A 25,780-nucleotide genomic window follows, 5' to 3' on the forward strand; every position below is an offset into this window, starting at 1 on the left:
CTAAGCTATGATATTCAGTAGTTTAAGTGTACCTGTATTGAATGCATCTCTCAATTGATGTTATTTTCAATTTACAGTGGGCTTACGGGGATGGAACCTCATCGTGAGTCAGGGAGCATCTGTGTGTGATGGCGCACACCTATAATCTTAGCACTCTGGGAGGCCAAGGTGAGAAGATTGTTTGAGGCCAGGATTTTTACACCAGCCTGAGCAAGAGCAAGACTCCTTCTCTACAAAAAAATAGAAAAAAATTAGCAGGGAATGGGCGTGCAGGCCTGTAGTCTCAGCTGCTTGGGAGACTGAGGCAGGAGAATCGCTTGAGTTTAGGAGTTGGAGGTTGTAGTGAGCTATGAGGATGCCCGAGCACAGAGCAAGACTGTATCTAAATGAATGAATATGTCAAATGTGAATGTATTAAACAATCTAGTCAAATGGCAGAGAATGTCAAACTCGAGGGGGAAAAAGCATCCAACTATAGGCTGTCTACAGGGGACACACTATGGATTCAAAGAGACAAATAGGTTGAAAGTAAAAGGATGGGAGAAGAAACCTAGAATGCCTCTGCTGATATCAGACAAAATAGACTAAAGCAATATTGCTAGAGAGAAAAAGGGACATTCTAGAATGATACAAGGGTTGGTCCTTCAGGAAGGTATAACAATTATAAACATATGCACCTAATAACAGAGCACCAAAATATATGAAGCTACTGATAGAATTGAAGGGAGAAATAGACAATTCAACAATATTTTGAAACTTTATACACCACTTTCATAATAGATAGAAAACCAAGCAGATAAGTAAGAAGTCTTGAAGTATAAAACAACTAAACTTAAGTAAGAGACATTTTTTGGGCCGGGCGCGGTGGATCACGCCTGTAATCCTATCACTCTGGGAGGCCGAGGCGGGTGGATCACTTGAGGTCAGGAATTCGAGACCAGCCTGAGTGAGACCCCGTCTCTACTAAAAATAGAAATAAAAAATTATCTGGCCAACTAAAAATATATATAGAAAAATTAGCCGGGCATGGTGGTGCATGCCTGTATTCCCAGCTACTGAGGAGGCTGAGGCAGTAGGATCGCTTAAGCCCAGGAGTTTGAGGTTGCTGTGAGCTAGGCTGACGCCATGGCACTCACTCTAGCCCGGGCAACAAAGTGAGACTCTGTCTCAAAAAAAAAAAAAAAAAAAAAGACATCTTTTGAACACTCCACCTCAAAACAGAATATACTACGTACATTTCTTAAATATACCTAGGCCTTTCTGCAGTACAGACATGGTAGGCTGTAAAACAAACCAGCAAATTTAAAGGATTGAAATCATAAAAAGCATTATCAGACCACAGTGGAATGAAGTTAGAAATCAATACCAAAAGAAAATTTGAAAAATTTACAAATATGTGAAAACTAACACAATCCTAAATAACTAATGGGTCAAAGAGGAAATCAAAAGAAAGATTAGAAAATACTTTGAAATGAATGAAAACGAAGACAACATACCAAAAATTTTGGGAATGCAATTAAAGCAACATTTAGATGGAAATTTATAGTGATAAATGCTGTAAGAGAGACCTCAAATTAATAACTTAGACTTTGATCTTAAGAAACTAGAAACAGAAAAGCAAAATGAATGTAAAGTCAACAGAATGAAGGAAAACATTGGCTGGGTATGGTGGCTCATGCTCGTAATCCTAGCACTCTGGGAGGCCGAGGCAGGAGAATCACTTGAGTTCAGGAGTTCAAGACCAGCCTGAGCAAGAATGAGACCCCATCTCTACTAAAAAATAGAAAAAATTAGCTGGGCATGGTGGTGGGTGCCTGTAGTTCCAGCTACTCAGAAGGCAGAGGCAGGAGAATCGCTTGCGCCCAGGAGTTTGAGGTTGCTGTGAGCTAGGGTGATGCTACGGCACTCTAGTCTGGGCAACAGAGTGAGACTCTGTCTGAAAAAAAAAAAGATGAGAGTGGAAATTGGCAAAAATGGAGAAAATCAATGAAATGAAAAGTTGGTTTTGGAAAAGATCAATGAGCTACACTGATGAAGACAAAGAGGGGAAGACTCAAATTACTAAGATGAGGAATGAATGAATATTAATATTGACCTTCCAGAAGTTAAAACAATTATAAGAGAATACCACAGAAAAACCCCAATTGTATGATTCCACTAAATAGGTGAAATAGACATTCCTAAAAAGACATTACCAGGACTGATTCAAGATCTGAACAGACCTATGACAAGTAAAAACATTGAATTAGGACACAAAGAAAAGCCTCAAATCTGTTGGCTGTATTGGTGAATGATACCAAACATTTAAAGATATCAGTTCTTCGCAAATATTCAAGAAATAGAAGAGGAAATAACATTTCCCAAATACTATGAGGCTGGTATTTTCCCCATACTAGAAGTAGGTAAGGACATCATAAGAAAACTACAAAACAATGTCTCTTATGGATGTAAATGTGAAAATTTTCAACCAAATACTAGCAATTAGAAAAGGATTTTTTTTTTTGTTTTAAAATTTAAAAATTTAAATTTATTTTTCACTTTGGTTTTTATTTGTTGACCGCTATACTAATGAGGAAACATAAAGGATTATACATCATTACCACGTGGGTATTATCTCAGAAGTGCGAGGTTGGTTTCGTACCATGTAAATTGAATAGAGAACAAAGCTACATGCTTGACTTAAGAGATGCTGAAAAGCATTTTCTGACAAAATTCAATGCCCCTGCATGGTGAAAACATTCAACAAAGTAGGTGAAAGTTTGGAACTTTCTTAATCTAACAAAATATGTCTGTGAAAAACCCACAGCTAATGGCATGCTCTGGTGAAAAACTGAGGGTTTCCTTCCTAAAGCAGCAACAAGATGGCCACTCTTACCACTTCTGTTCAACATTGTTCTGAAAGATCTAGTCGGGAAAATTAGCCAAGAAAATAAAATTGAGATTGGAAAGAAAGAAGACATCTGTACATAGATGACATCCAGTAAGTGGAAAATCCTAAGGAATCCACAAAAAAACTATCAAGGATAAAAACAAGTTCAGTAGTGTGGGCGTGGTGACTCATGCTTGTAATCCCAGGTCTTTGGGAGGCTGAGGCCGGAGGATCTCTTGAGCCCCAGAGTTTGTGGTTGCAGTGAGCTATGATGACACTGCAGTCTAGCCAGGGTAACAGAGCAAGACTCTGCCTAAAAAAAGAAACAAAACCCCTAAAATGTTAGAGGACTTACTTATCCTGAATTCCGAACTTAGCGCAAAGCTTCAGTAATCAAGACACTCATAGGTCAGTGAATTGGAATTGAGAATCTGAAAATAAATATTCCCATTATTATTTTATAGAGATAGCATCTCACTGTGTTGCCTAGGCTGGATTCAAACTCTTTGGCCCAGCCTCCCAGGTAGCTGGGACTAGAGGCATGTACCAGGCACACACCACTATGCCCAGCCATCCTTCCCATTTATACTTAATTAATGGATTTTTTTACAAGTGTCAAAACAATTCAACGAAGGAAGGAACAGCCTTTTCAAATTTTACTGGAACAACTGGATGTCCACGTGCAAAAGAATGAATGTGGACCCCTATCTCGCATATACAAAAAGTAACTAAAAATGTATCAAAAACCTAAACATGGCTGGGCGCAGTGGCTCATGCCTGTAATCCTAGCACTCGGGGAGGCTGAGGCAGGTGGATCGCTCGAGGTCAGGAGTTTGAGACCAGCCTGAGCAACAGCGAGACCCCATCTCTACTAAAAATAGAAACAAAATTAGCTGGCCAACTAAAGTATATATAGAAAAAATTAGCCGGGCATGGTGGCGCATGCCTGTAGTCCCCGCTACTCGGGAGGCTGAGGCAGGAGGATCGCTTAAGCCCAGGAGTTTGAGGTTGCTGTGAGCTAGGCTGACGCCACGGCACTCACTCTAGCCAGGGCAACAAAGTGGCACTCTGTCTCAAAAAAAAAAAAAAACCTAAACATAAGAGCTAATAAAACTATGAAACTTTTAGGACAGGATAAATTTTCATGATCTTGGATTCGGTAGTGATTTCTTAGCGATGACACCAAAAACACAAGCAACAAATGAAAAAATAAATTGGACTCTATCAAAATTTAAAACTTTAGTTTTTGAAAGCATAGTATCTAGGAATTGAAAAGACTACACACAGAAGGGAAGGGAAAAAATGTAAATCCTTTCTTATAAGGGACTTATATCTAGAAGATGTAAAGAACTACAAATAACCTAACTTTTAAATAGGCAAAGAATCTGAATAGACATTTCTTCAAAGAAGATATAGAAGTCTCCAAGAGGCACATGAAGAGATGCTCAACATTATTAGCCATCAGGGAAATCCAAATCAAAATGATGGTGAGGCACCACATCACTTGCATCAGTTTGGCTATTCTAAAACAGATAATAACAAGTGTTTGTGAAGAAGTATTAAAATTGGAACCTTCATCCACTGTTGGTGAATGGCAGTTGGTCCAGACACTTTGGATTAGATGTGACCATCTAATTCCACCCCTAGTTGTGTGTAGTACAAAGAAAACTGAAAACACATGTCCACACAAAACCTTGTACGTGAATGTTCATAGCATTATTTACAATAGCCAAAAAGTTGAAATAACTAAAATATCCATTAGTTAATGAATGCATAAATGAAATGTTACATATCTGTATGATAGACTATCATTCAGTAATGAAGATCTGTTATATGATACAAAGTGAATGAACCTTGAAAACATTCTAAGAAGCCAGTCAGAAAGACTGTGTGTTGTATGATTCCACTTACAGGAAATGTCCTGAATAAGCAATTTTATAGAGACACAAAATAATGGTTATGTAGAGCTTGAGGGGGATCAAGGAGAATAAGGGTGTGACTGCTAAAGGGATTGGATTTAGTAGGGGAATTGTTCTAAAATTGATGTGGTGATGGTTGCTTAAGTCTGAATATTCTAAAGACCATCATAAATGGGCGAGTTGTATAGTGTGTAAATTATTAAGCTTTGTATATGTGTGCACACATCATACTTTATATACTGTTTATATATAAACAAACACATATATATTTTCTCCCCTTTTTTAATACCACCAGGTTTGTGAGGAGTTTTATTTTTATTTTTTTTTCACCCAGGCTGGAGCACAGTGGCCACAATCATAGCTCACTGTAACTTTGAACTCTCTTTTTTGTCTTCTTTTGCCACATTCCATATCAAACCCCCAACTCTTGGGCTCAAGGGATCCTTCCACCTCAGCCTCCTAAAAGAAAAAATTTTTTTTTGCATTGATGGAGTCTGGCTCTGTTGCCCAGGGTGGTCTCTATTCCTGGCCTCAAGTTATTCTCCCACCTCAGCCTTCCAAAATGCTGGGCTTACAGGCGTGTACCACTCTGCCTGGCTGGTTTGTTTTGTTTTGTGTATATTTACAAACTTATTTTAAAATTTATATGGAGCCGGGCATGGTGGCTCATGCCTGTAATCCTAGCACTCTGGGAGGCCGAGGTGGGTGGATCACTTGAGGTCAGGAGTTTGAGACTAGCCTGAGCAAGAGCGAGACCCCATCTCTACTAAAAATAGAAAGAAATTATCTGGCCAACTAAAAATATATAGAAAAAATTAGCCGGGCATGGTGGCACATGCCTGTAGTCCCAGCTACTCGAGTGGCTGAGGCAGAATAGATTGCTTGAGCCCAGGAGTTTGAGGTTGCTGTGAGCTAGGCTGACGCCATGGCACCCTAACCCGGGCAGCAGAACGAGACTGTCTCCAAAAAAGAAAAGAAATAATAACAGCACATATTTATTTTCTTTTTTGATAGGAATTCTGCCTTTGAAATAAAAAAAGAATGTTAGTGTTTACAGGGCATAAAGCTGTAGCAGTATCAAGAGGTGTGTCTTTAGGTGAAGCTGCTTATTTTATGCATCCTGATTATCAAACTAAATATATATATATATATATATATATGTATGTATGTATGTGTGTGTATATACTTCACCATGGTAGAGGAAAGATTTGCTTTGTCCATTCTCTCTGATGGAAATAACTCAAATTGTATTAATCAAAAGGCAATCAGATAATATGGAGTCATAGAGGAAAAATAAGAGTTCTATAGGTATATTATTAATAGACCCTTAATGAAAATATTATGCTGTTTTTCTGGATTTTGTGATGTTTAGACATGTCAGGTTTTAAAAACTTGTAATTTGTTGTAATTTTTTTTCTAACTTTAAATAAATATTCACCTCAACCTTCAGGTCTTACAAAACCTGGAACTGTACTTGATCAAATGATATATTGAATAAAAAGAATATAGTAAAAGAAAACTTCAAGTATGAAAACAGATAATGGTAAATGAAAATATAGGCCAGGCGCGGTAGCTCACGCCTGTAATCCTAGCACTCTGGGAGGCCGAGGTGGGTGGATCACTTGAGGTCAGGAGTTTGAGACTAGCCTGAGCAAGAGCGAGACCCCGTCTCTACTAAAAATGGAAAGAAATTATCTGGCCAACTAAAATATATATAGAAAAAATTAGCCGGGCATGGTGGCACATGCCTGTAGTCCCAGCTACTTGGGAGGCTGAGGCAGTAGGATTGCTTAAGCCCAGGAGTTTGAGGTTGCTGTGAGCTAGGCTTGATGCCACGGCACTCACTCTAGCCAGGGCAACAAAGTGACACTCTGTCTCAAAAAAGAAAAGAAAAAAAAAAAAAAAAAAAAAAAAAAGAAAATATAGATAACTGGTCTACCATGTGTCAACATAAATCACTTTGTTTGCTTATGTTAGGCCTTTGATTGCCTTCTAAAATTGTTTGAAACCATTTACCTACTTACAGTTCACATCAAAGGTGATGTGAATACTAAGGTATAAACACTAACATATTTTTCTCTGCTATGTAGTAGATTCCTCTTAAATTATGAGAAGTGATTAAGAACTATTCTTTAAATTTAAAAATTGGCTTGTTTTTTTTGAACTGGCATCATGTCATGTATGTTATTGCTTGTTTTATACTCATGACTATTGGAAATTACTCCCGTAGTACCATTTATTTGGAAATTTGAAAATTAGTAAAGCTTGAAAACGTACTACTATGTGTAGTAAATGTAATGTTTTATTCAAAGCTTTATTAGTTTTTACGAAGTGCAATTTAATCTTTCAAGTACTTAAACTATGGCCTATTTGTATGATCAAAAGTCAATGGTTATAGCGCTGAGGTGATACAATAAAAAGTGGTCAGATAATCATCAGGCTTAGTATGAAGTAGAGGCTTATTAGCAATATAGAACTTGAATTTATGTAGTTTAGGTTTATAGAAAATTGGAATGATTTGTATGTTTTCAGTGAGATGCAAATGGATGTAATTTCCAATGAAGTGATTATCTAAATCTGGAGAGATAGTGTCAATGTTATTTTAATATTGTAAATAAACAACTTCACTGGAGAATTGGATTTAAATATGATATCTTAAATTCCAGGATATGAAAGATGGCAAGTCCGGATAAAAGTAAACGGAAGATATTAAAAGCCAGAAAAACAATGCCTACAAGTTGCCGAAAGCAAGCAGAGATGCTGAATAAGTCAAAGAATGTTGAAGCACTGAAAATAACAGCGATTGGGAGTAATGTTCCAAATAGTAATCAGAATTTAAGTACTGGTATCATAACTAGCAAATGTAGACATTCTGAAAACATTGCTTCTTCATTGGACTCTAACAAAAATTCAGTATTCCTACAGAAAAGTAAAGTATTCCCTCAGAATTTAATAAAACCACTAGAAGAAATTGTTAATTCAGAAACAAGATTGGAATATGTTGCTGAACAAGTTGTGTATCCAAGTAAAAGAATAGATTCTCCCAGCAAACTCTTTATACAGGAGGCAAAAGATTCACAAAACACTTCTGAAAACCATTCTGAAAATCATTTTGAATATCAGGGAAATGTAACAAGATCCTTTGTTGAACCCGAAGGGGCTTGTAGTCTAAACTCCATTTGCCGTCAACCTAGTATATTAAGTGATCTAATTCAAATGCTAAAGTCTACAGGAACTAATACCTTCGATGATAAGAGAATTGACAAGATGGCTTCTCATTTAGAAACAAATTCCAATTCAGAGTTGCATGATAAAAGACAAAATGACAACATTTTAAGTTCAGACTTAAATTTTATGCCTGGTGAGAAAACGCCTATCTTGGTGAATTCGATCAATTTCAACAACCGTGCTGCTGATGTTTTGAAAAATGAAGACTCCAGTAGAACCTGTCATTCCAGCATTTCAAATTGTGAAAGTACAGATTCGAAGGGGCAGTCATCACCTGATGCTGATAATAACAACGGTAAGTGTATGCTTATGCATATTTTGGACAAATTATGATAGTCACTTTCTTTGGGGGGGATTTTAAAGTCTCAAATATACAAATAGGTAAAGTACATATAGACAGGAAAAAACTAAATGACAACAGTATTTCAGAGTATCTTATTCTTGAACCATTTTTGGTGAGGAGGGGGAAGGTTATCCTATCCACCATATCAAAAGGGAAGTTAATCCTGACAAAGAAGGAATCAATCTCTTTGTGTTTACAGTAAAAAAAAAAAAAAAAATCAAAAGGTGGCTTATAATGATTGGTTCATTTTATCTACATCTCTTATTCTGGTTTTATTTACTAGATTAAGAAGGAGGCTAGTTAAAAAAGAATGGGTTTTTGTTTTTTTGTTTTTTTTAGAGACTTGCTGTGTTGCCCAAGCTGGAATGTAGTGGCGTGATAACAGCTCACTGCAGCCTCCAACAACTCCTAGGCTCAGCGATTCTCACACCTTGGCCTCCCAAAGTGCTGGGATAACAGGTGTGAGCCACAGCGCCTGGCCAAGGGAGTGGGTCTTTAAAAATTGTTGTTGAACCCATTTCTTTCTATAGGATTCACCTGTAAATCACATGCTAAGATGATAGATGACAATATATACACTTATACATATTTGTGTGTGTGTAGAGAGGCACTAATAGAAACACAAAGTGATTAAAAAATGAAGTTTGGGGTTATAACATCATTAAAATAGTAAAAGTAAATTTCATTAGAAATAGGGTATTTAAGTTAGTTAATGAAATAGAAGAAAAAACTGATTTCATAGGATAAATCTTGTGTTCTTGTCTAGGCTACAGAGCAATCATTTAACAAGATGAATTTAAGATTGCTTAAAGATAATACAATCACCTATTAAAATTATGTAAGTCTGCCTAAGTTAACTGCTTGTAAAAAATAATGTAGGACCACTTATATAACTATAAATAGAGGATTAAATTGTATAACTTATTATGTTTTTATTGGGGTATGTGTGTGTATTAAATAAGATTGAAGGAGTGTATCTGAGACCACAACCCTACCTAAGATATTGTTATTTGTTAAAAGAATAGTTTTTGGGAATATTCATGTGCAGTTACATATTCTAAAAATGCTGCCATTGTCACATTTTAGTTTTTCCATTTGCTTAGAGGTTCTCTAAATTAGAGAATTCCTCTTATCTTCAATCTTTCCATCTCCCCAAGGCCATTATCAAAAGAAGAGGATGTTTTCAGAAAACAAAGAAAATGTTAAGCGCATGAAAACCTCAGAGCAAATTAATGGAAATATTTGTGTAGCTCTGGAAAGGCAAACAGCATTGCTGGAACAGGTAAAATATTGGGGCTTAAGTATTTGCTTTAAAAACTTATTTTTGAGTAGTAAAAAATGGCAAAAAGTAACTGATCTCCACCATGACGTAATATAGATGCCTTTCACTTGATGTAAAGCTGGTGTGTGAAAACCAAATTAGCAGACAAGATTAGGGAAAGATAATTATGTACGTTACCAAAACATCTCTAATTTCTTGAAAATGATCCCATGCAGAGCAACCTAGGGAATCATATGAAGGTACAGTCCTGTTGTAGAAATGGGCTTTCAGTGTTACACTGAAATATCTCTGAGTCAGATATTGCTTGACCTTTATTTAGCTTTGCTAAACAATCCGAGCTCTTTTGTACCAGTCATGGGGCTCTTTGACCTGCAGCTATATCTGATTGTAGACCTCATTGCAATTGACCACTACTTCATAGACTCAGACAACCTGGTAGTCCATTGCAAAGTCCTGCTGCATTCAAATTTACTTGCCCTAATTTCCAAACTTAACGCAGATAATGGTGCATCATCTGACGTTTTGCTTTACAGCATCACTAAACACACCTCTTGCTTTCATTTTGGCCTCATTACATCTCATTGTACTATAGTCTCAATACATGTCTGATCAAGTCTGAGTTGATGTGTAATGAGCTTGAGTTCTACTGGAATGGCTATAATCAGGCCCTGTTTTGATAATCATGTTTTACCATTTCAGTATCGCTACTAAAAGGCATTATGTGGTAGATAAATGTCTTTCAGCTGTAATGGACCAAAATTTCCCAATCAAAACTATCCTGCACACTATTTCAGAAACACACTACTGTTTTCTAAAACAGACCATTATAATTACATAATTATATAATCCTATGAATGTGTGTTCAGTTTATAAAAGGCAATCTTTTTGAAAGACTCATGCAGAACCAGCTTAAAAGGTGAGTCAATAGTTTTTCACTTTAAATGTCTTGATTTTCTTCCAGGAAGACCAAAAGACACACAATAAAAAAATAAGTAAATGTTCTATTGCTGGCAGAGAAGGGGTAGTAGAATTATCAATCTAGCCTTAGGCCAAGTTATCCAAGAAAAAGTTTAGGGATTCCATCTGCATCTTATTCCTAGTGATTAATAGCTGCATTAGGAAACAAGTTCTGATATGGACATACTATCTCTAAATAGCTAGCTTTTCCTCACTTGTTATAATTCATGTCCAAACAATTATCTCTCTAAACCACATTTGTATGTTCACCTTGTTTGAATTTCACTGAGATAGGGCTCTTCATTCTGAAATTGTTCATCCCTCCTGAAAGTCCTAGAGCTATTTTCTCTTACCTTTTCTGGTTGCATAAGGATCTTGGCCTAGTTCATTCCAGTTAAATTACTGAAGTGGAAGGGTTTTTCCTCTAAAGTCCAAGTTATTCACTCTACCCACTGTCTTAGAAAGTTGGGACAGATTGGGGAGATATTTAAGTTTGTACCTTCTCCAAATTACAGTCTAGTCTGTTCGCTGTTTGCAAATTGAAATCTGGACTTCCATCTGACTCCATAATGTTGGGTACATTACCATTGGAAAAAAATTATGACATATTTGATGGAGGTTATTGTGTTTTCCTTCTGTATAAGGAGCATTACCATTAAATGAGAAAAAGTATTTACTCTAACCAAGAGGAATCACTCCTTGGTGTGGACACTTAGTCCAAAATAATCAAATTTAAGGATCTCCCTCTGTCTGCATCACCAGGAGTACCTATTTAAGTTGTGGTTTCTTGAGCTAATTGGGCAAGACTGTGTTTTAGGCTACTGTTTTCTCAAACTTACCTGATAAGAATCACTTGTAGTGCCTGTTAATTATTCAACTTTCCAGGCCCCTTTCCTGAAGATTTGTTTGATAGATCCAGGATGGGACCTAGGAATTTGTGATTTTTAACCAAGTATCCCATGTGATTCTTCCTCACCAGGGAAGTTTGAAGAACACTGTAGAAAACAGTGTCTCCATGTTTAAAACATTTAGATATGTTTTGCAAGATTGATCTGGGTGTGAGCTTCACATATTGACCCTAGCCAGTGAACTGACAAGCATGTGATGATCTGTAAAACCCACACACGGGTAATAGGTAATGGCTGTAGGTAAAAAAGTATGTGTTTCTGACCATTTGTTTACATAATAATACATTTTGAGCACTTGTTTGATCAAATATTTAAAAGCTGTAAAAGTAAAAATGACAATCATGTCTAATAACATTGTGAAACCATGGAAGAAGTGGCAGTATGGAAGAGATCAAGTAGACAGCGTTGAAGAGGAGAACCACTGGAAATAAGAAGGAAAATCCTGGAGAATAATGAAATAAAATTAAAGAACATGACTAATCATCCAGGTGATAGCAGTATAAAAAGAGCTTAACGTAGGAACTATGTTTTCCAATTTTGAGCACCATGAAGCAAGATGTTGAGGGGAAAAAGGTATAAATATTACTAATAAATACCTTAAATGTATCATGATGGGTGTCATTAAGAGCAACAGACCTACCCTGTTACGAAAGTTCCTTATGGGAAGATACCCACTGAGAGGAAAACTACAGTGAATGTTTCCAAATGAATGACCCAGCAGAGCTGTTCATGTCAGTGGGCATTGAGATTAATTATTCTCCCTGAAAATGGGCCACTCTGTTTTCAAGAAAACAGCCAGATAATGAAACACATTCATTTTTCATAAGATAGCTGCTATAGTCTGTTAGAATAGCATGCATTATGCCAGGTAGCATTAGTTGCTACATGATTGTCCCTGGCATCTTTCAATTTTAGCTATAAGAAAGCCACCTTCTAAAAACATGCAAGTAATGGTGATTATCTTGCATATTTATTTCCCCTCATATCAATTCAGTGTTTTTTTTTTTTTATTTTATGGAGCTCTTTCACACATCACCTTATTGTGTTCTTATAAAAATCTTTGAATATCACTTATTCAACAGACATTTATTGTATTATCTACCCATTTGTGGACAAGGAAAATGAAGCCCAGAGATGATATAACTTCCCAAAGGTCATATAGCTTGTTTAATGGTAAGGTCAAGACTCAAATTTGTATAATTTGTTCCAAATCTATTATAAACCAAACAGCCATTTTCATTGGGCTTTGGTTTTCAGATAAGTAGAGCTCCTTTTTATGAAACAGTAACTTTTAGTTAAGGTTATTGAAAAAATACAAATGGGACATAGTCTTTAAATTATTCCTATAATGTATATATGGAATTCATCTGGCACTGTAGGAGACTAAAATTTGCACTGTGAGAATAAACTTAATTTCTAGCATGTCTGCATATTTAAATATCAAATGTGTTCTATGAGTTTAATATTTAAGTTTCATAAAACTTGTATAGTAATATAAACATACAAATATAAATAAAGTATGTTTTATTGGTTGTAGTAAATCTAGAAAAGAACAAAGCTACTCTTAAAAAGTAGAAAAGAAAATGGCTTTTAAATTTGAAACGTGGGGTGTTTTGGTTTTTATTTTAAAATTCTAGGTCAGACATTTGATTCGAGAGGAGATCTGTAGTATAAATTACAAACTATTTGATAATAAACTGAAAGAATTGAAGGAACGCATTGGGAAGACAGAGTGCATGAATAAACATCAAGCAATAGCTGATGAACTCTTCGTAAGTTTCTATAATTTCATGTGATTTTATTTGAGTCCTTTTAAAAAGTAGAATTTGATGATATCTTCATATTAGGAAAGGAGACGCCAATCTGATTCCTGGCCACAGGCCTAATGTATTGCTATACCATGGACAATAGAATTTATTATATCTTAGCAATATTGGCTCTTGAGAAATAACTTTTAGAAATACTAGGCATTCTGTGTCAATTAAAAGACATAATCCATGGGCAATCTCTTCATTCTAAATATATCCTTTATTAGAGCTTATGCAACCTGTTTTCAAGCTTTTTTGGACTTTTTTGTTTTGTTTTATTCTTCTAGGATTACTTGCTGATTGGCATTTCTTCTACCAACATTAATTTTATTGTGGACCAAATTAGAAGTTTGAGGTTTTTATCTTCCATTCTTGAATATCATACAAGTGTAAAATGTGGTTTAAATATTTTGCTTATATAAGAATTTCTCATTTATTTGGGTAAATGCCTAAGTTTACAAACTACTTGGGCAGATAATTTTCCATCTCTATATGATATGTTATTTAGTACTCTGGTTTAATATCTATTTGTTTTTCTCTTTTCCTTCTAGGCAAAAATAGCAAAACTTCAAAGACGTATTAAAACAGTAATGTCTCAAAGGAATTGTTTGGAACCAAACATGTTATCCAGTAATACAACCTGTGAGGTTGGTATAAACACACAGGAATTTTAAATTTCCAAGTTAGGACAGAAGGCTTAAAGGACACTAGGTTTATAATTAGAATGTTCCCACGAATTTCTATCTCTGGAGAAGACACCCTTAAGTAGTAAATGCCACTTGTATTACTTTAGTTAAGGAAGTAGAGAGGGGATTAGTGATTACCTAGACTCTCTCTCTCCCACCTTCATTTTATCAAGAAAAATATCAAACATACAGCAAAGTTGAAAGAATTTTGTAGTGAATACCTACATACTCAGCACCTAGAGTTTACCTTTAATATTTTATTGTACTTACTTTTGTCATTTTCTGTCAATCTATTCACCCCCCAAGCCATCTTATATTTGGTACACTCAAAATACCAATATGTTTTGTATCAAAGTACACTTTCAAAATATTACATGTATATTATAATGGTAACAGTATGCATTAAGTAGAATTTAGTATCTGTTTGTATTTTTTGTGTAAAATCTTCAGTGTACATTCACTGAATTTCTTAAATAATGTCTTTGTTAGGCTTTGGTATCAGATTTATGCTAGCCCCAGTAAATGAATTTGGAAGCACTTTCTCCTCTATTTTCTGAATGTTTGAGATTTTTCTTACTTCTGTATATATTTGGTAGAATCTACTTCAGAAAACTGGGCAAGGAGCTTTTTTTGTAGAAAGATTTTGACTTGAAGATTCAAGCTGGAAGCAGTGGCTCTTGCCTGTAATCCCAGCACTTTGGGAGGCTGAGGCAGGAGCATCCCTTGAGGCCAGGAGTTTGACACCAGCCTGGGCAATATAGTAACACCATGTCATTACAAAAAATAAAAAATTAGCCAGGCATGGTGGTGTATACCTGTAGTCCCAGCTACTCAGAAGGCTGAGCCAGGAGGATCACTTGAGCCTGGGAGTTGGAGGTTGCAGTGAGCTGTGATCACACCACTGAACTCCATTCTGGCTGACAGTGAGACCCTGTTTCAATAAAAAATAAAAAAGTTCAATTCTTGTATAGGGCAATTTAAATTTTCTTTTTCATCTTCTATCAGTTTTGTACGTTATCTTTGCGAGGAATTTGTCCATTTTATCTAAATTATTGAATTTGTTAGCGTAAAGTAATAAAATTCTCTTGTGTTTGTATTGTTTATAATTCTTCAGTGAGACACTGTACTGCATTTCTGATATGGTTAATCTATGCGTTTTTAAAAAATTAATATTGGTTAAGTTTTATTCTCATTTTGTCTCTTATATTGATTTCTCTTTTTTATTATTATTATTATTTTTTTACTTGGGACAGAATTGTTCTTTTTCCAGCTTAAGAGAATGATTTTTAACTTTCCTATTAGAAAACATATAAAGCTAAATGTGCTACTTAGTGCAAAAATTATAATATAATCTTTGATGTGTTGTATTTTGTTTCTAATTTTCTTTGTGGTATTGTTCTTTAGCCCATGGATTATTTAGAAGTGTGTGTTTAATTTTCAAATATTTGGGACTTTTCTAGCTATCTTATTTTTATTGATACATAATTTTATTCCATCTTATTCAGAGAATATACTATGTAAGACAAATTTTGAGTTACTGACACTTATGTTATAGGCCAGCAGACGATTTCACTTGATGAATGTTCCATGCATAGAATGTTGGTTGTAATGTTCTATAAATGTCACTTTTGTGTTAATTGTGCCAAGGTGGCTGATAGTGCTGTTCAGACCTTCTGTAGCTGTGAAAGACTAAATAATGGCCCCCAAAAGATGTCTGTGACCTAATCCACAGAACCTATCAATACATGGTGAAATGGGCTTTGCAGATGTGATCAGATTAAGTACCTTGATATGGGGAGATTATCCTGGATCATGCAGGTGGGCTCAATGTATTCACAAGGGTCCCTATAAAAGAGGCAAGAAGGTCAAAGGCAGAAGAAGGAGAATGGAAACGGAGGTTGGAATGATGTACATTGAAGATGGAGGAAAGGACCTTGAGCCAGGGAATGCAGGCCACCTCTAGAAGATAGAAAAAAGCCTCCAGAAGGAACACCAATACCTTGATTTCAGCCTAGTGAAAGTGACTTCAAACATCTGGCCCTGCAGAACTGTGACAGAATAAATCACTATTTTGTTAAGCCACGCAGTTTGTGATAATTTATTAAGGTAACCTCAGGAAACTAATACAAAATTTGGTACTAGGAAGTGTGGTGTGCTGCTATAACAAGTACCTAAAAATATGGAAGTGGCTTTGGAATGGGGTACTGAGTAGAGGCTGGAAGAATTTTGAGGGACATGATTTTTATTTTTTTTTGAGACAGAGTGTCGCTTTGTTGCTCTGGCTAGAGTGAGTGCCGTGGCCTCAACCTAGCTCACAGCAACCCAAACTCCTGGGCTTAAGCGATCCTACTGCCTCAGCCTCCCGAGTAGCTACAGGCATGCGCCACCATGCCCGGCTAATTTTTTCTATATATATTTTAGTTGGCCAGATAATTGCTTTCTATTTTTTTTTTTTTTAGTAGAGACGGGGTCTTGCTCTTGCTGAGGCTGGTCTCAAACTCCTGACCACGAGCGATCCACCCGCCTCGGCTTTCCAGAGTGCTAGGATTACAGGCGTGAGCCACCGCGCCCAGCCGGGACATGATTTTTAAAGAGCCTAGATTGCCTTGAATAGACTTTAGTAAAAACATGGAAGTTAAAGACTGGCAGTGAGAGTGCAGAAGGAAATGAACATAGTGGAGAAAACCTACGTAGGCATAGAGAATACCTAAATCTTCATAAACAAACTTAGTAGAAATATAGATATTAAAGGCATTGTTGGTAAGAACTCAGAAAGAGAAATGAGGAACATGTTATTGGAAACTGAAGGAAAGGAAATTATTTAGTGGTAGGAAGCTTAGCCAAATTGTGTCCTACAGCAGTGGTCCCCAAGCTTTTTGGCATCAGGGACTGGTTTCATGGAAGACAATTTTTCCATTGATGGTGGTTGGGGTGGGGGTGGGGCAGGGACTGACGCTCAGATGGTGATGCTGAGTGGCTGTAAATACAGATGAAGCTTCCCTTGGTCACTGCTCACTTCCTGCTGTGTGCCCCCTACTCGCCTTCCTAAGTTTCATGGAAGACAATTTTTCTATGGACGGGGACAAGGTAGGGTGGGGGCCGGAGCTCTGCAGCCCAGTCCCTAACAAGCCTTGGACCATACTGGTCTGTCCAGAGGTTGGGGACCGCAGTCCTACAGTTTATATGGGAAGCAGTACTTGTAAGCAATGAATTTGGATTTTTTCAGGCTGACAAGGTTTATAAGCAAAGTATAGAAAAATTGGCTTCTTTCTTCTTGCTTCTTATAGTAAAATGTGAGAAGAGAGAGATGAATTGAAGGAGGAACTGTTCAGTAAAAAAGAACCAAGACTTGATGATTTGGGAAATTCTCACTAGCCAGATTGCAAAAGATTCTAGGAAGTTCACTGTCAGAAAAGCATGCTCTGTAGAGAAAGCCCAGGGTTTTGCTGGACAGCTCTTTGCTAGTGCCTTGGAAAGCTCAGAAGGTCACATTTTTCAGTCACAGTGAGGGTTTTTTAAGATTAGGCTAGGACTCATTTCGGCAGGCAGTTACCCTGTTTAGATTTAGTCAAAAGTTCACAGTATTTCAGTCACACGGAGGGCTTTTTGAGGAGGCTAGGCTTATGACTCTTAGCATATGCGGGCTAAACCTGTTTGGGTTTAGTGTGTAGATCCTGACCACCACCTCTTGTGAGCTGTAGTTACAATGACAGTTGACTTTTAACAACTCTTGCAGTGCTATACTGGTTGGGCTTCTTTCTTCTGGCTCTTTCTTCTGTTCAGTCTCCGCAGGTGCTGCTGTTGAGTAGGAAGTTCCGGAAACAGTCTATGGTCAGTAGTGGATTGGACCTGCCACTGCCTAAGGTGTCAGGTGGGGACCCAGCTGACAGTGCTGCTGTGGTAAATTGGGCCCCCTGATTCTGCAGCTATGGAATCCGGAGTTGACCACCACTGCTACAGGTTTGGGGCAAAGGATGGGTCCCTGGCTTCCTTGGCACCCAGTGCAAGATATATAGAGAATAAAAATACTTTAGTAAGTCTACCTTTTTCTTTACATAAAGTAACTTTCAGAGTTAATTTCTAGTATCATTGGGGCTGGTAGGGAAGTAGTAGTTTAGTTTAACAAAGAAACATGATTGGTAGTCCTGGTTTGGATTGATGTTCAAGGTGTGAGTGTGGGGGATATTAATGATTTCTTTTCTCATCCCTGGTGGTTCTCAACAGTTTTTAGAGCTTTATAATGTTGATTATTTTTTCTCAATGTTGCAGTTAGAGGGGAGGAACAGGGAGAAGTGAGTCTATACGACCTTGTCTTGGAACTGAAAGTATACAAAATATTTTTTGCTGTTGCTTTCCAACATTTAAATCTATTTCTACATATAAAATCTGTTCAATTTAAGATAATATTTCAGAATTCTGCGTTTGTATGTCTGCATTTTTGTTCATGCTGTCCCTTAGAAAAATCCTTGAGTTTGGGCAATCATTTGACCCTTTTGAATTAATGTATATGTTAGAGGTGTTCGTACATCAGGATGGGAAAGAACTCTCGAAAAAGGGAGACAAAGGGATGGCATGAAAGGAAGAAAGAATGCTGGCCCTGAGGATGAGTACGTTGGGCTTTTATTGGAATTTTAAAGAGCAGAGAAGTTGTTACTGCGAAATCATAATGGAAGACAGTTTGTTTTCCAGAGTAGTTCTTGTCAAGAAATGATTATGGAAGGCGGTTGTCGACTAAATATTTCAGCTCTGAGGGTTTTTTGTTTTTTTTTTTTTTTTCCAGTAGTGATGGGGTCTCGTTCTTGCTGAGGCTGGTCTTGAACTCCTGACCTCAAGCAGTCCTCCAGCTCTAAGTTTTAAATAAACTCGTCAACTGGAAGAACACGTTGGCAATCTGATTTATTTCTGGTCTTTATTAGAAGTGTAACAAAAGTAAAAAGTTTTGTTGTTAAAGTATAGTGTTCCTAAAACTAAGTCTAATAGGAATAAAATGTTATCTAAGTACCTAGGTATTTATTTTTCCTTGTTTCCATCCAAGCTGGGAAGTTGATTTGTGCCATCTTTTTTTTTTTTTTCCACATCAGACAGGTAATGTGCCAACCAAAGTTGTAACAAGGTTTGAGGGAGGCACGTCTCACACATAAATGTGAAAACCCAATCCTGCTGATGAACTACAGAAGGATTGCCCATCATTTTTATTTCTTTGAAGTTTTTATTTTTTTTCCTTTGGAGACAGAGTCTCTCTCTGGACTACAGTGCTGTGGTGTCAGCCTAGCTCACAGCACCCCCAAACTCCTGGACTCAAGCCATCTTCCTGCCTCAGCCTCCTGAGTAGCTGGGACTACAGGCGCACACCACCACGCCTGGCTGATTTTTTCTATTTCTATTAGAGATATAGGGTCTGTCTCCTGCTCCACCTGGTCTTGAACTCCTGAGCTCAAGCAGTCCTCCTGTCTCGGCCTCCCAGAGTGCTAGGATTACAAGCGTGAGTCACTGCATCCGGCCTCTCTTAAGTTTTTAAAAATTCATTTTGGCAGGCAAATCACAATCATGGTGGTTAGCTATTGAAATACATATAATATGTTTTGCCACATGTATGTGATAATATTTTCTAAGTGAAATTTTACAACTATCATTAATTTTGTGTGGAAGGACACAGTTGGCAACCTTACCTTCAACTGCATTTTTCTCACCCATTTAACAGGTTGTAAATTCAGAAACAGTGATTTTAGATAAGAATCCAAAGTCACTTAATAGTCCAGTTGAAAGAATGACTTCTGTGAACTCTGAACCTTCAGAAAAAGCAAGTGAAAAGATTAATTTGTCACTGGATCGTGATGAGTCTGTTTCTGAAAGGTAGGCATTTCTAATAAAAATGCATAAACTTATTTATCTAAATCTGTGTTTTAAACATATGCCCTTTTCTCAAGCATAAATTTGCTTAAAGCTTCATATTCATCACATTCACAGGATCACTATCCTTGTCCTCTATGAAGGAATGACATTGATTCTCCAAAGCTTTAATCATTATTGTTCTAACAGTACCAAAATTTTGAATTAGTTAGGTGATCAGGTTTTTTGTTGTGATGCTTCCCATCCTTGGTATAGTGATTAGAGTGACCTGTTGGGTCACCCCAGTGGTTTCCAGTTATATACTTGGAAAAATCAAGTTGTTATGAAACAGTGGTTTAAAAAAAATGATACAGAAGGTGGACGCGGTGGTACATGCCTATATCCTAGCAACTTGGGAGGCTGAGGCAGGAGGATGATCGCTTGAGCGCAGGAGTTCAAAGCTATAGTGCGCTATGTTGGTGCCTGTGACTAGCCACTGCGCTCCAGCCTGAGCAACGTAGTGAGACCCTGTCTAATATAATTACAGACAAGTAGGTAAGACTAAGGAAAAAGTGCCTAAAATTAATTCTCTGCCCATTGAAAGTAGTATCATGATAACTTCAAATTAGAGTGAATAGGTTAACTTATTTGTCTAATTGAGTAATAAAATAGCCAAGACATGTAATTTCTAGTCCAGTTCAAAAGATTTGGGCCTGGTAGGGAAGAACTAGTTCAATTTGACAGAGCAACATGATTGGTGGTCCTGCCCTGAATTGGTGTTCATGGGAGGGGGTGCAGGGGAGAGATATTAATGAATTCTTTTCTTATCATTTGTAACAACCTTTTTTTGGAGCTCTTTAAGATTATTTAAAAAGAAGAAAATACATAACCAAAAATAAGAAAATCGAACGATGGCCATTGTTTGAAGAACAAACACCCTTTCGTGCAAATAAATATGCGCATACACAAGGAAGCTATGAAATAAAGGAGAAACATTTCGGATCTACACCATTTACAGTAGATTTCTGATAGTATTCCATGATATTGAGGCCCACATTTTAGTTTTGAGCCAGGAAGCTGCTGCCAAGAAAGCATTTAGTTCATGAAAGTAAGAGTCACATTTCAGTGACTCTGTGTTGTTACCCTGTGTTGATGCATGTGCTGAAACTCATGAAGTGAAAAAAGGAAAAATAAAGTGCTGATGATGGAAGGGAAAAAGTTGAAGACACCATTAAAATAGCACTTATAGATAAATATGTCCAATTTAGCAGTGGCTTGTCTCTCTGATCTGAACAAATCCACTGTTCTGAAGGAAGAACCTGCAATTTATGAAACTGTTTCAGGCAGCACTCTCAGACCGTGGTGAATTTGCAAATAATTCTAACAAATCTGTAACTTGTCTCTGATGGCTTCGACGGTGAGTTTATAAAACATTTAAGAAAGACATAACAGCAGCTTTAAACAAACTCTTCCAAAGAATAAAAAAAGAGGAAACATTCTTCAGTTCATTTTATGAGGCTAGCGTAACCCTGAAACTAAAGTCAATTTTAAAATTTTACAGAAATGGAAAACCCACAAAATAGATGCAGTTGTCCTAAACAAGGTTCTAGTAAACCAAATTCAACCATCTGCAAAAATTGAGTTTGACTCAGGAATGCTGCAGTGTTGGTTTAACAATTTAAAAATCAATTAATGTAATTTGCCAGGAGAAAAATCATCACCTCACAATAGATGCAGGACTTGATAAAGTATTTATGATTAAAACAAATTCTTGGCAAACTCAGAATAGGAGGTAACTTCCTTAATCTGACAGATTATCTACGAAAACCCTAAGACAAATCTGATGGTAAAACATTGGAAGTGTTCTCCTTGAGATACAAAACAGGAGAAAGATGCCTGCTCTCATCCCTTCATATAGCATACTGTTTGTCTTAGCTAATGCAAGAATGCCAATATAATTGGGGAGGAGGTGGAGAAAAATATAAAGGATTAGCAAAGAAGGGACAATATTATTACTATCCTTGGATGATTTGGGTATGTATGTAGGAAATCCAAAGAAACCTACAATGAAATATTAGAATTTATGAGTTATACAAGATTGCTGCACTCAAATATATACAAAATCAGTTGTATTCCTATATACTGGATTTAACCAATGAGGAAATGAAATTTTTAAAAAGATACAATACCATTACAGCAGCACCAAAATATATCAATTACCTAGGAATATATTTAACAAGTTATGCAGTAACTATGAAGAAAATCATAAGACATCATTGAGAGATACTAAAGAAGAATTAAATGGACAGAAGATGTACTATGTTTATGGTTTGGACAAAGCAGTATTATAAAATGTTTTCACTTTTATTCAAGTTAATTTTATAGAGTACAATTCAATCGGTATCCTAGTGTATAATTTCATGAAACTGAATAAGCATCGTTGATTCTAAAATGTATGTGTAAATGCAATGGGTTAAGAGGCCAAGATACCCTTTAGGTTGCAAAACAAAATGGAGGGAATTTGCCATCAGAAATCAGAAAATTACAAAGCTACAGTAATAGGGATAATGTGATATTGGCAAGTATTAGACAAACAACAGATCATTGTAACAAAGTCCAGAAACCCACGCATGTATGTACATGATGTGATATGTGATGGAGATTGTATGACTTTCAGTAAATGGTGCCATCTTAATTTGCTGTTTATGTTGGGGACAATATGAAATTGGACCCCTATGTCATGCTATACAAAAAAATTAATCTCGTGTGGATTAAGGAACTAAATATCTAAAGGAAAATTGTAAAGCTTTCAGAATATTAGAATGTCTTCACAAACTTGGATGGGGAAAGATTTCTTAAGACACAAATGCCCTTGCCATAAAAGAAAAATTGCTCTGTTTTACCACATTAAAATTAGAAACTTCTTTTCTCAAAAGGAACTATAAAGATAGTGAGAAGACAGGCCATCGAGTGGGAGAAGATACTGGCAGCACATATAACCTGTACAGGACTAGTACCCAGAATATACATAAAGAACTTCAACAAATCAATGAGTAAAAGTCAGATAATACAAAAGAAAAATGGGCAAAAGAGTTGTACGTCCACTTCACTTCACAAAAGAGGAATTCCAAATGGCCAACAAGCATAAGAAAAAGTGTTCATCTTCATTAGTAATCAGGGAAATGCAAATTAAAACCACAATGAGATATCATTTCATATCAGGTAAGGAAAAAATAAAACATTTAAAAATTTGACAATACCAGGTATTGGTGAAGTTTTAAAATAAAGGGAATTGTTTTTATTGAATATTTTGTTGTTGGTTGACTAAATTGGTATAGTATTCTAGAAAAAAATGGCATTATCTAGAAGTATTGAAGATCTGGATCTCGTTTGACCTAGCAGCCCCAGTCCTTGCTATATACCCTAGGTAGAGACAGGTATACATGTGTGATAGGAGAAATGTACATTAGCATTCTCCCTAATAGCCAAATAGGAAAAAAGTGTCTATCTACAGTTGAAAAGAAAAAGGAATTCTAGTAAATCCATACAGTGGAAAGTTATATGTTATGAAAATGAAGGCACTGCAGTAACATGCAAACAGTGTGAGTTATTCCCACCAAAACATTATTGAAAAGCAGACACAAAATAGTATGATTCCATTTAAATGAAGATCAAAAATAGCCGTAAAATAAAATACATTATTTTGGGATTCAGAGATAGATGGTAACTCTAAGGAGTAAAACAAGGAAATCAGTACTACAAATGCTATTTTTGGGGGAAGTTTCTGATACAGGATAGAGGTATATGGGTTTCTGAAGTGCTGGTAATTTAAAATTTATTTACCTGAGTAGTGGCTACATGAGTGCTAGCTTTGTAATTATTTATTAAAGGGAACATATGTTTTTAATTCAATTTGCAAATAATCTCAACTAGAAATTTTATTTATGTTTAATGTAATCTTACTGATGTATATGGGTTTATAATTACTATTTGTTTTCTATTTGTTCCATCTATTTTATGATCACTTCCCCCATCTGTCTCTTTACTATAGCCTTTTTTTGGATTAATCTATTCTTTCCATTCCCTATTACCTTGTTAATTATACATCTTTCATTGTTCCTTTAGAAGTTATCATAAGATCATGATATAGATGGTTATTCATTAGAGTCTAATATGAAGTACTACTTTTACCATTTCGTAGACAATGCTTGACCTCAAATACTTTCATTTTACTTACTGTTCTTTCCATGTTTTATGTTTTCATTCATTCTAGTTTTATATTATTTTAAATCTCACAAGATGATATCATTGTACAGTCATTGTTCATTTAGAGTTACCCACATATTTACTCTTTCTTGCTCTTCATTTCTTCCTATATTTCCATCTGAAATAAATTTTCTTCTGCATAAGAACTCAATTTCTTATTCTGTTTTTATTTAATACTTCAGCATAAATGCTGTCAGTTTTTATCTGGAAATAACTTCATTTTGTCTTTATTTTTGAAGGATATTTTAACCTGGGTATAGATTTGTAGGTTGGCAGTTATTTTCTCTCAGTGCTTGCAAGATGTCATCACATTGCTTTCTGACTTCTATTTCTGTTGAAAGTTTTTAAACATCAGTCTTATTGTTGCATCTTTGAAAATAATATCTCTAGCCGCTTTTGAGATATTCTGCTTATCTTTGGTTTTCATCAGTATACTGTAAAATGTTAGGTAGCAGGGGTGGGTAATTTCTTTAATTTATACTGATTGGGGCTTATTGCCCTTGAATCAATGGCTCAGTGTCTTTTGTCACCTTTGGAAAATTCTTGGCCGTTATCTCTTAAGATACTGCTTCTGTGCCATTCTTTATCTTCTCACTTTCTGATATTCCAGCTGCATGCTTTTCTGTGTAGTCCATCTCTTTTGCTCTTCATGCTTTGGTCTGGATATTTTCTACTAACATGTTGCAGCTTATTAATCCTCTTTTCCACTGGATCCACGTGGCTGTCAAACCCATGTATTGAATTCTTAATTTCAGTTTGTGTATTTTTCAGTTCTCCCATTTCCATTGGATTCTTTTTTATAGGTTCAAGTTCTCTGGTGAAATTCTTCATCTTACCATCCATGTGTTGAACATTTTAGTCACTTATTTTTTGATCTATTTCTGATGACTCTCTTATCTGGGTCACTTTGAGCTCTATTCTGTTTGTTGTTTTTGATCTTTGTCCTATATCTTAGTATACCTGCTAATTTTGTGTTTGAATCTTAGACATTGTATATTGGAAATTGTAAAGCCCCTCAATGAAGTCTACCCTGACTGGATTCACCCTATACTCTGGAAGACAGAAGAGAAACATGGCACCTATGATGGATTTTAAATGTGTCCACAAAGTTTTTTGATACTCCTCTCTTTAAAAGGTGGAACCGATTTTCTGTTTTGGGTTATGCTTAGTGACTCACTTCTAGTGCTCCATCTGTTTTAACTATTTTCTCCATCTTCTAAATTTATAAAACTATTAATCATTGTTATTTTAATGCCCTTGTTTTATAACTCCAGTATTTGGGTCACCTATGCATCCGCTTCTCTTGTTTTTCTGTCAGTTTCTAATTATTTGATTCTGTCTGTTGGCATGCTTGATAATTCCTAAAAATTTGTTGAGGTTCTGAAAGATATCATCTTGCTATAGACAAGGTTCATCTTTTCCTCTGCTCGACAGAGTAGGGTCTGACAACCTGATCTACTAAGGGAATGGCATAACTTTAGGCTTATAGTAGTTTTGGTAAGGCTCTTTCTACCTCTGGTTCACGTTGGCCCCTAAGACATAGCCCTCCATGGATTCCATCTGAAACCTTGGAGTGTTCACCAGGGCTTCTCTACTTGGTGGGTTCGCAAATCTTAATCCTTGCCTCCTAAGTACAGTAAGAGTGCCAAAAATTCCCCTTTACTTTTTAAAGTCCTTCTGCTTAA

The 25,780-nt window shown here is 36.2% G+C and overlaps 1 protein-coding gene and 1 non-coding gene across 14 annotated transcripts in view; one reads left to right on the plus strand and one right to left on the minus strand.

The window, feature by feature from the left end:
- ATF7IP2 (activating transcription factor 7 interacting protein 2) overlaps positions 1-25,780 on the plus strand; it is a 42,825-nt gene that overhangs the window by 5,644 nt on the left and 11,401 nt on the right. For 9 of the 13 annotated variants that reach the window (XM_045542569.1, XM_045542565.1, XM_045542571.1 and 6 more), the window contains 5 exons: positions 7,455-8,311; positions 9,517-9,641; positions 13,144-13,278; positions 13,866-13,961; positions 19,702-19,853. In XM_045542569.1, the coding sequence (XP_045398525.1) occupies positions 7,465-8,311; positions 9,517-9,641; positions 13,144-13,278; positions 13,866-13,961; positions 19,702-19,853 (1,355 nt within the window). In that variant the 5' untranslated portion in view covers positions 7,455-7,464. Of the gene's footprint in view, positions 1-7,454; positions 8,312-8,746; positions 8,819-9,516; positions 9,642-13,143; positions 13,279-13,865; positions 13,962-16,501; positions 17,832-19,309; positions 19,483-19,701; positions 19,854-23,013; positions 23,052-25,780 lie in introns of those variants that run through there. The other 4 variants (XM_045542575.1, XM_045542577.1, XM_045542576.1 and 1 more) reach the window with 4 other exon arrangements.
- LOC123633797 lies at positions 19,076-19,180 on the minus strand. Its single transcript, XR_006733798.1, has one exon. It is a non-coding gene; the product is annotated as a small nucleolar RNA U13 (small nucleolar RNA).

The sequence above is a fragment of the Lemur catta genome, chromosome 2 (genome assembly GCF_020740605.2).
Source record: "Lemur catta isolate mLemCat1 chromosome 2, mLemCat1.pri, whole genome shotgun sequence".
Classification (NCBI taxonomy): Eukaryota; Metazoa; Chordata; class Mammalia; order Primates; family Lemuridae; genus Lemur; species Lemur catta.